The sequence below is a fragment of the Cyprinus carpio genome, unplaced genomic scaffold, assembly GCF_018340385.1.
Source record: "Cyprinus carpio isolate SPL01 unplaced genomic scaffold, ASM1834038v1 S000006791, whole genome shotgun sequence".
NCBI classification, from domain to species: Eukaryota; Metazoa; Chordata; class Actinopteri; order Cypriniformes; family Cyprinidae; genus Cyprinus; species Cyprinus carpio.
The window spans coordinates 137,546-149,019 of NW_024879378.1; the positions used below are offsets into that span (position 1 = coordinate 137,546).

The 11,474-nt window shown below is 35.0% G+C and overlaps 1 protein-coding gene across 1 annotated transcript; it reads left to right on the forward strand.

Moving 5' to 3' along the window:
• Positions 1–734: 734 nt before the first annotated feature.
• LOC122144862 lies at positions 735–9,416 on the forward strand. The gene is made up of 5 exons (XM_042756082.1): positions 735–1,040; positions 3,513–3,860; positions 4,159–4,479; positions 8,628–8,771; positions 9,144–9,416. Exons 1-5 carry the CDS (start codon positions 773–775, stop codon positions 9,152–9,154), a joined length of 1,092 nt encoding a protein of 363 aa, XP_042612016.1. The 5' UTR covers positions 735–772; the 3' UTR covers positions 9,155–9,416.
• The last annotated feature ends 2,058 nt before the right edge of the window (positions 9,417–11,474 follow it).

Here is an 11,474-nt window from a genome sequence, read left to right on the forward strand (position 1 = left end):
CCAGCAATGGTTTGTTTTTAACCAAACATTTCTTGTGTACATATTTTTTTCTACTTTAATATTTTGAAATGAAAATCAAAGATAAAGTTAGCTATAATAGTTGTGTATTTATGTTTGTCTATGTAGATTTTTCACTTTCTAAAAACATCTAGGTTATGGAAATGTTCCATACAAACTCTTTATTTAAAATCACTGGACTGCATAAAAAGAAACAACAAAAAAGTTTAGATGTTCATCAAAATGCCATTTTCAATTATGAAAACACAGGAAGTAGCTCTGGCAAATCTTCATGTGTGCAGATCATGTGAAGGTTTGATCTTGTCTATAGGCTATTTGTTATGAGGATGTTGTTTGGATAAAACAACGAAATGTCTTCTTGTTTTTTTTTTTATGTAGCAAGTGATTTAAAATAAACTGTTTGTTTGGAATATAATCATATAATTCATAGGTAATTTCTTTATGCATAAATAATCTTGGAATAGAACTCATGATTAAGGTGCTTATAAATAAATAATATATATATATATTTTTTTTACCAATGGAGTGTGGCTACAGACTTACACTGTACTTTCCCCTCTTCATTTGTACTCTCTGGTTTGACCTTTATTTCTGCTTTCATATTTAATGTTCATTTTGATGTAGGACTGCAGAAAGTCACTTGATGTTTATTTGGCAAGATCTCAGTGTTATGTGTAGTCTCTCTAAGTAACTTTCTATATGTTCTGCAGGTGTGCTTGGCGTTGATACTGATGCAGTCGAGACTGTGTCAGTGATGGAGGGAGACTCTGTCACTCTACACACTGGTCTTAATGAAATACAGATAGACGATGTGATAGAGTGGACCCATGAAGATTTGATCATTGCTAGAATTAATGAGCTCAATAAGTCTACAGTAAAATTACTTAATGCAAACAATCTGCAACTGGACAATCAAACCGGAGATCTTAAAATCAGAAACATCAGAACCGCAGTTTCTGGACTTTATAGACTTGAGATCAACAGTGCAAGAGGTTTATCATCAAAGGCCTTCAATGTCAGTGGTGAGTGTGTCAGATATTTAATAATTATTTTAATTGCATAATCAGCACTTGCAACCTTCTACACTGAGAGAAAATCTCTGGCATCTGCGACTACTTTTCGTGCCAGTGAAAACAAGTGTTCAACTGTTTCAGTCTTTTTACTTGCATATTTGACAGACATCTCAACACCCAATATCAAATCTCATTCTTTAAAATTATTTTGCAGAGTATATATATATATGACTCATAATTTTACATTTTACCTCTTCACATTTAGGGTTAACAGGAAATTATAGAAACTTGGTCCCAATTTCACACACTTCTGTCTTCTCATAATGACAAAATATATGATCACTTTACTTTTCCTGGGAAATGTAATAAACAATTCCTCAAATATCTGTAAGAAAACTTTTTTTCCATCAATAAAACTTGATTTATATCGCAACATTACGCATTTTATTATCGTTGAATATCTCAAATGTTCATTAACTAATTTAAAACATCTGCAATGGCATACTCTTTATATTTTTGACATTTTAGAAGATCAACCTAGATTGTATTTACTTCAAAAAGCATCATAACTCAATATATTACCAAAGTTTCCATAACGCGTTAGTGACCATATGCCTTTCATATCATCAAAAAACAGATTTTCTAGTAACTATTATTATTATTATTATTATTATTATTATACACCTGACTGAGGTTTGAACCCCCCGAAGCCTAAACAATTTCCCAATATTTTTATATATACAGTTATATACCAGTAGAGTAACTCCATACTGTGAAAATATTGAACAATCTGGGCAACATGAGCTTGATAGATGATATATCTCTGTGGGCGAGCAGTTAAGTGATCATGTATCTGCATAGGAGGAGTTAGAGATGGAGGAGGGTAGGTGCATGTCTGTGCGACAGAACTCAAGGCTCTTGCTGAGAGAGTTTATCCGGAGTCATGGTGTGGGTTCTGAATCAACAGATCCACTGTCGACATGATCTTATCACTCCTATGGTTGCAGAAAGTGCAGGGAGCAGCAGTAACCCTTTAATATGGACTTGCTGATCTCGTCAAGGTTTTTGATCTGGCTAGCAGAGATGGTCTTTTCAATATCTTAGTCAACATAAGTTGCTAACATTCATTAGCATGAACAAGTTCTTCCATGATGACGTGACTATGAAGGAAACTGTTGTCTTTGATGGCTCAACATGTGAAATGGGGTGAAACAGGGCTGTGTTTAGCTCTCACACATTTAAGCATCTTTTCTGCTGTCCTGTTGAAGCACACCTTTGGGTCTGCTACTGCAGGCTCTACCTTCCTTGTGTTTGGAGCAGTCTATAAATCCTGGTAAACATTAGGTTTGAATAGTGATTAAATAGCTTTAAGCAACACAGTTTCCAAACAGCTATGGCCAAGGAAATATAGCTACTGCTATTATGGTTTTTTGTGCCATTTTCCCAGGACATGTCCTGGCCAGGATTTCTATATTGCCTAAAATACCCACGTTTTGGCTTTGTTTGGCTTGCCCAGATGCCTGTCGCCATAGTCGATAAATCAATTAATCGCACAATTTAAAAAAATGAGCTCGATAATTTTTCCAGCCACGATAATTTCTTTTTTCATTTTTTATTTAAAAAATGTAACATGTCATGATGTGGGGTTAGTCTGGAGCGCAGCCTGTGGACACCCCGCGGCAGAAAACACCCTCTCCGGTGGCACAGATGTCCCGGGAATAAAGAGATAACGTCTCGCTAGAGTGGCCAGCTTTGGGAAGCTCATTTTATTTGCTTGTGGATGTTTGCGTCGCAAGTTGCATTGTACTTGCACTACTGCTTTATTTTTAATACAGCGTAGCATATTTTGCAAGTAACTTCGTTGCACTTTTCTGTCGAAAATGGTCTCATAGTAGCCTACTTTCCGCTCGCTTCATTTGGCTTGCTCAGCTAAATATGTCTGTAGGCGTGTGGTTGCGCGTCAACGCGCCCGGTGAATTAACATATGAGATATATTATTACCATGCAGCAAAAAAAAAAAAAAAAAAAAAAAAAAAAGTTTAACTGATAGTATTAGGGGCGTTTCACATGTCGTGCCTAAAAACGCGTGGAAAACGCTAAGCGCGCCTCTTTATGCTTGTTTAAAGATAGGTGGGTCTTTATCGTTCTTTAGGGGTTTGTGTTTGATAAGCATCCATTATATATAAATAAATAAATAAATGTGTGTGTAGATTATTATTATTATTTTGTTTTTAAGGTCAACCATTATTGCTGTGCTTTTGAAAGTTCAAATTTGGTGAACTCTCACTTGTGGTTAACCAAATGATTACTGTACTTTTATTTATAATTGTTTCTCTTATTTTTACATTTTCACCAGTTAAGATCTAAATAGTCACAGAAACTGGTTGTTCAAATGTTAACTGCAGAAAGTCTCAAGGTTCAAAGCTCAATTATCTCAGGTGAATGTGTTTGAAAATAACAAATCCTTGCCTCTGTTTCCAGGTGTGAGTGATTTGACGTCAGATGGAGTGAAGTCAGTGTCAGTGCTGGAAAGAGATTCCGTCATTTTATACACTGGTATTACTAAAATACAGAGAGAAGTTCGGCTAACCTGGAAGTTTATTGAAAAAGACGCACTCATAGCTGAAATAAATAAAACAGCTGGAATCTTCTCTACATATGATGATGTTCTTGATGGGAGATTCAGAGGCAGACTGCATCTGAACCATCAGACTGGATCGCTTATCATTACTAATGTCAAACCTAACATCTCTGGACTTTATGAAATCAACATCAGCAAAAGCAGCAGCAGATACACCACACACAAGACATTCAGTGTGACTTCTATTGGTGAGTCGCGTCAATGGTGAAAATATAATATGGGTCAATGAAAAATAAGTCAGTGTCTAAGACATTTTTAAAATAAATAAATAAATAACTCCGTAATTAAAAGCATTTCATCATAGAAGAGTCCTATTCAAGTTACTGTATATGAATTGGATTTTTTTAACAGATCCAGACACACACACAAAAAATTCTTTAAATTTTTGCTGAATTAAAGCACTTGAAGTCACTGTAATCACATTTAAATCTGCAGGTTTTCTGGCAGTGATTTACTATGTGTTAATCCTGTTCTCTGTTGAGACAGATGGAGAGAATAGACTGATGGTGAAGGTGGGAGGGACTATCACTCTACACACTAATGTTTCTGAAATACAAATATATGATCGGATTCTATGGAGGTTTGAACACGGAGACTCCATCATAGCAAAACTCGACCCAAAGTCTGGGAAATTTTCCACATTTGATGGTACTGATGCAATATTCAAAGACAGCTTGAAACTGGACAGTAAGACCGGATCTCTGACCATCTCGAAAATCAGAGCTGACCATGCTGGGCTTTATCATGTTGATATCACCAGCAGCAGACACACCACCAAATTCAAGAGAATCATTCTTACTGTCTGTTGTGAGTATTTCAAGACTTCTAATGCAACTGTTATCATAATTAGATCAGCACTATATGAACAAGTTACACTATCCGAAACAATCTTTGTCCTACACTGCTAGGTAGAGTTTGTTGACAAAACACTCTTTTAGAGTTTGGTTCTACAAGTTACTGGTAAAGAAAATGGATAGTGTTTTTACTACAACTTAAGCCAGGCTCATACTGTACCAATTTGGCCACAATTCAGCCATCTGAGACAAATTTCACAAATCCTAAAAGATTCCTCTAATCCTATGCTTAAATCTTTAGTCTTTGATCATAGATCTTTAGTTTGACATGTTCACCGACAGCTGATTAATTTAAATTTATCAAATTTTAGATTTGACTTTTTCTATGACAAACGTCAATTAGTCTTCCCTTTTCAAGACAAGCTATGATCAGAATTAATGCTAGAGATTTCTTCTAACCATCATAAACTTGGCGCTCCCGTCCACCACTCACGGAATTCCTATATGTTGCATGTCATATGATAATCACCGGTTGTGCTTTCATGTGGGTGTGTAGTGCTGGTTACACTGCTTATAGTTTACTTGCGCGCACCTGTTGTTAATGTGTCTTGACTATCTGACTTTAATGACACTGAGATCCTACCAGGGGTGTAGCCAGAGTAGCCCACTTTATGCATAGGTCCACCCAGTTATTTACAAAATATTTAATTTATTAGATTTTTGCTATTTCTTTGCGTTCAATATAATTACAAACATGACTGTGCCATCTCAAATCTTAAAATAATAAAATGTGATTTTTGAATGATGCTTGATGAATTTGATTGACATCTGTGTTAGCCAATTAGCAGTTATTGCATTGTACTTTGCAGTTATATGTTATCTAGCAGCGATGTCTTAACAAAATTCTATTAAAATATTTTTTTTTAAAACTTGACCCTGGAGAGGACTCTCATCCACCTGCGGTTAAGGACAACTGATAATGCTAAAATTATGTAGAAAGCTAGTTCAGACGAGGCTTATGCAACAACCACAACCGATCTACTTTTAGATTCCAAACCATTAGTTATAGGGATGCAACGATAACATTTTTTCAGAAAACCAATCCAATACCGAAAATTCTGAGTATTTGCTGAAACTGATCCAATCCGATACCAGCACAGGTTTTTTTTTTTTTTAAATCAATGTAGAATTTCTGTACTTCTGTGTGTTGGCCTGATTGTGTTAAACACAATCTACTACATATAGACAAATTAATTTGAATGAAAAATAACAAATAATAAAATATATAAACATAATCTATGACAAAAGTACTATAATAAACTGAGTTAGTGGAAATTCAGCAGCAAAAGATAAAAATCACGGGTGCACAATAATTTTATAAAATCTAGTGAAATATTTTATTTACAAATAAAAGTGAATAAGTCTAAAATCTGGTAAAATGATATACGCATTCCTCTTTGTATTGTTGTAAAATACATTCATGAAATAACAAGTATATACATTTATATAGAAATCTAAAAGACGTTTATTTTAAATGTATAGCACAGAAAAGTATTATAATACTAAAGGCGCCAATATAGAGCATCACAGAGCGCTTATGCGCATCCCGTGCTCAGAATGATGTGCTTGAAACAACACGGAGTCACAGTGTGCAGACTACACAGCGCTCTGAGTCCACATAGAACAGTTAGTACAACGCATGCTGCTCTGCTCGTGTTCATCTTCAGTTCTCTCTTCACAGCACTTCAGACAGTGTACTGTTTGATTAAATGAATTATTCTGGGATATTGGTTTATTTCGACTCAGAGGGATTGTCAGCCACGCTTACTGCCTTGCATTTAAATGGCTGGCTAGAATTCAGTTGAAATTCCTGCAGCGCGCTTTCAGAGTTTCTCTTAAACCCTTCACCTTCCCCAGCTCCACCTGGATATATTTTATATGTTATTTGTGCAGCTGCAGGATGTCTTCAATACTCACGGCACCATATCGCCATATGCATTGGCAGTAGCAAGTTCTGTTCTTGCTTGCAGCAGCAGCAATAGTCTACAACTACAGCAATAACCAACAGCAGCAGCAATTCAGCAGCAGCGTAGCAGATCTATTACGCCAAGACTAAGTACAAACCCGATTCCAAAAAAGTTGGGACACTGTACGAATTGTGAATAAAAACAGAATGCAATGATGTGGAAGTTTCAAATTTCAATATTTTATTCAGAATACAACATAGATGACATATCTAATGTTTAAACTGAGAAAATGTATCATTTTAAGGGAAAAATAAGTTGATTTTAAATTTCATGGCACTCAACACATCTCAAAAAAGTTGGGACAAGGCCATGTTTACCACTGTGTGGCATCCCCTCTTCTTTTTTATAACAGTCTGCAAACGTCTGTGGACTGAGGAGACAAGTTGCTCAAGTTTAGGAATAGGAATGTTGTCCCGTTCTTGTCTAATACAGGCTTCTAGTTGCTCAACTGTCTTAGGTCTTCTTTGTCGCATCTTCCTCTTTATGATGCGCCAAATGTTTTCTATGGGTGAAAGATCTGGACTGCAGGCTGGCTATTTCAGTACCCGGATCCTTCTTCTACGCAGTCATGATGTTGTAGTTGATGCAGTATGTGGTCTGGCATTGTGATGTTGGAAATTGCAAGGTCTTCCCTGAAAGAGACAACGTCTGGATGGGAGCATGTGTTGTTCTAGAACTTGGATATACCTTTCAGCATTAAGGGTGCCTTTCCAGATGTGTAAGCTGCCAATGCCACACGCACTCATGCAACCCCATACAATCAGAGATGCAGTCTTCTGAACTGAGCGCTGATAACAAACTTGGGTTGTCCTTGTCCTCTTTAGTCCGGATGACATGGCGTCCCAGTTTTCCAAAAAGAACTTCAAATTTTGATTCGTCTGACCACAGAACAGTTTTCCACTTTGCCACAGTCCATTTTAAATGAGGCTTGGCCCAGAGAAAACACCTGCGCTTCTGGATCATGTTTAGATATGGCTTCTTTTTTGACCTTTAGAGTTTTAGCCAGCAACGGCGAATGGCACAGTGGATTGAGTTCACCGACAATGTTCTCTGGAAGTATTCCTGAGCCCATGTTGTGATTTCCATTACAGTAGCATTCCTGTATGTGATGCAGTGCCGTCTAAGGGCCCGAAGATCACGGGCACCCAGTATGGTTTTCCGGCCTTGACCCGTTACACACAGAGATTGTTCCAGATTCTCTGAATCTTTGGATGATATTATGCACTGTAGATAATGATAACTTCAAACTCTTTGCAATTTTTCTCTGAGAAACTCCTTTCTGATATTGCTCCACTATTTTTCGCTGCAGCATTGGGGGAATTGGTGATCCTCTGCCCATCTTGACTTCTGAGAGACACTGCCGCTCTGATAGGCTCTTTTTATGCTCAGTCATGTTGCCAATTGACCTAATAAGTTGCAAATTGGTCCTCCAGCTGTTCCTTATATGTACATTTAACTTTTCCGGCCTCTTATTGCTACCTGTCCCAACTTTTTTGGAATGTGTAGCTCTCGTGAAATCCAAAATGATCCAATATTTGGCATGACATTTCAAAATGTCTCACTTTCAACATTTGATATGTTATCTATATTCTATTGTGAATAAAATATAAGTTTAAGAGATTTGTAAATTATTCCATTCCTTTTTTTACTCGCAATTTGTACAGTGTCCCAAATTTTTTTTTTTTTAATAATTTTTTGTGTGTTGTAAATTCTCATATGCTAAAATCTTCAGAGAGTTGTCATGATTGAACTACTTGATGATTGATTAAATTATTATTCAAGTAGGAGTTAAAATAGTTATGTGAATAATAACCTGAGTAAGTGTAAAAGTAAAAGGCTAATTATGTAGTAAGTTGCTAGTTTGAAAATAATCGACTGGCTGATTTATTCACAAATTGGCCATTGTTCATGTACCGGTAAAAAATAGTAAAATGTGATGACACAATGACAAATGCAGCATGTTAATACCCATCTCTGATTGTAAATGCTTAATTATTGATACTATTGGAAAACATAATTTCAGTAAGCTGTTAATACTATAATATTATTAAGCTGATAAATGTGTCACTCAAAAATAATGGTAAAAAGAATGATTGGTAAATCATTAGTTACACTAATGACTGTCTCTCTTTAGCTGTTCCAGATTCTGGTCTGTCTTCAGGCATTGTAATAGCAATATGTTGTGTTGGTGTTGGTGTTGGTGTTCTGCTGGCCATTATTGCAGCTCTGGTTTACTGCAACCACAAGACTACTTCCTATGTAAAAGCAAATCATACTGGTAAGTTTTACATGTATCTGATATAACATGTGGAAACTGAGATGTACTATGTAATAGAGACTTCAAATCATACTCTGAACATTTTCCAATTCAAAAGGATTTTGCGTTTGAAGGATAAGTTCTCAGATTTTTTTAATCAGCTTTGTATTGTTCAATGTCGATAATGTAAGTATTGACTGCTATTATATGGAGAGAACTTAATACATTAGAGTCAGAGGTCAAAGTTGAATATATATTAAATAACAATTATTCAGTCAGTTTACAAAGAGAAACATTTCAAACAGACTTTATTCACTGACTGGTGCTGATGATTGTCCTTTTTTGTGTCTCATTCTGTTCATTTCTTTCTTATGTAAATCTGTTTTCTTACAGAAGTCCAGTAATGGAGATTGTTAATTCAGATCACACGATTTTACGATGAATATTGGATAAATTACTCCACCTGGATTACAGTGGGGATCTCGTTTCTTTCTCCGAGATAAGCATTTTACACCTTTTCTTTCCTATGCTTATTTGTTAAAAAAATAAATAAATAAAACAATGATGAAGCACAGACTCAAAAATAAGGCCTGGGGCTACTTGCCCTTGTGGATCTCTCTCTCTCTCTCTCTCTCTCTCTCTCTCTATCTCTCTCTCTCTCTCTCTCTCTCTCTCTCTCTCTCTCTCTCTCTCTCTCTCTGTAGGTGTCTCTCTCTAATGTACAGTGTGTGCACTTTGCATGGAATAAATGCAGAGCACTAATTCTGAGTATGGGTCACCACACTTGGCCAAATGTCATGTCACTTTCATAATGGGCTGAAATTTTGACTCAGGGCCGTGTATTTAAATACATTATCAATAATATTTTTTTTTATTTTCTTGACTGAGTTCTGAAAATGCAGTTTTGTAAACTTTTCAAATAAATTCAAATCAAATCAAAATTTGAAATTTTGACTCAGGGGCCGTGTATTTGAATACATTATCAATAATATATATATATATATATATATATATATATATATATATATATATATTATTTTCTTGATTGATTTCTGAAAATGCAGTTTTGTACAGTTTTGTAAACTTGTCAAATAAATTCAAGTCAAATCAAATATGTTGTGACACTTGTTTGCTCTGAGCCAACCTCATGTCTAAATGCACATTATCTTTGTAGATGGTTAAAAGCAGTATGTGATAAGAGAAGTATGTCTGAATGCACAGTATTCATAGTATTCATAAAACAGTATGCAAAAAGTACCTGGATGACATATTACTTCTGCCAAGATTGTGGAATTCACATCTAATGGACAATTTACTACATAGAACATGGAAAAAATTTTTTGTGAATAGCAGGTCAAATCAAGTCAGGTCATTTTTATTTATATAGCGCCTTTTACAATACAGATTGAAAATAGCTTTACAGTATTAAAACAGGAAAATAGTCAATAATGCAAGAGGACAATACTGTAGTAAACACTTAATTTTCAGTTAAAGTCTATCATTGTATGATTGCAGAAAGATATATTTATGTTTGTATTGAACATTTATGGAGCAATTGATTTTGTGTTAAAATAAATCATACAAGTGGTTTGTAAAATTAAAATTATATAAATGTATGAGATGGCAACGGAGGCCTTTTACACCACACATGGGGTAAACAGGCTCACAGTATTAATACAAATACTTTAGCTAAAATACTGTTTTTAATAATGTCAAAGTTAAAACTTGTTCAAAACAACTTTAGCAAAGTTTGTACTATTTTCTGCCTATTTTGATTAAAAAGGATTACTTTTGTTCAATAAATATACTGTCATTAAAATATGTTATAAAATATATTTTAAAAATACAGAAGCAAAATTATAAAAAAAAATAAATAAAAAAGGTTCTGAAAGCATTTGATCCCATTATAATGATTTACAGCAGTGTGAATGTAAAAAAAAAAAAAAATGTTTAAATGTGTTTGAGTAACATAATAGATATTTATTGTGGTGATATTCAGTACTGTGCAATTAATTCAAGAACAGTTTGTACAGTTGAGGTCATTTAAACAGTTCAATTTGATTTAAAAATAAATCATTTCCTTTGGTAAGCTGTTAGTTGTGATGTTGGTTTGTATTTCAGCCATTTCTGCTGCTCTGCTAGACAAAATGAAGAAAAAGGAGGGAAAATCTGTCAGTTTAGATCCTGGTGTAATAAACCACAATGATATGATGATGTGGTATTTTAATGACTCTCTCATCGCTGAAATCACTGGAGATCAGAGTGAGATCTGTACAGATGATCAGTGTAAAGAGAGATTCAGAGACAGACTGAAATTTGTGTCTGGATCTCTGACCATCACAAACTGTATAACCACAGACTCTGGACTTTATAAACTACAGATCAACAGCAGCAGATCCAACATTATAAGGAGTTTCAGTGTTACTGTCACTGGTGAGTGTCACTTAGTCATTCAGTGCATTTTCTATTGCAGATTTAAAAAAAAAAAAATGGTGAGTGTCACTTAGTCTGAAGTTGCTTTGACCTAATATTATTACATTGTAATTGAGATGATTTCTATCAACTTATACACATGAAATTAAGTGAACAATATTAACACTTTCTCCGTGTTGTATTCCTTCTCTTACTGAGGAATCATGTTTTTATTATTATTTTTATTATTATTTTTTTTTTTTTTTTGTATGCCGCAAACTGGCTGATCAAGCCCAGTGGCTAATGGGTGTG

Bases quoted from the DNA above. Each gene is read 5' to 3' on its own strand.
- LOC122144862 (XM_042756082.1), top strand. From the start codon at position 773: ATGGAGGGAGACTCTGTCACTCTACACACTGGTCTTAATGAAATACAG. The intron at 1,041-3,512 runs GTGAGTGTGTCA...CTCTGTTTCCAG, and splicing joins AAAGGCCTTCAATGTCAGTG to GTGTGAGTGATTTGACGTCA. The intron at 4,480-8,627 runs GTGAGTATTTCA...GTCTCTCTTTAG, and splicing joins AATCATTCTTACTGTCTGTT to CTGTTCCAGATTCTGGTCTG.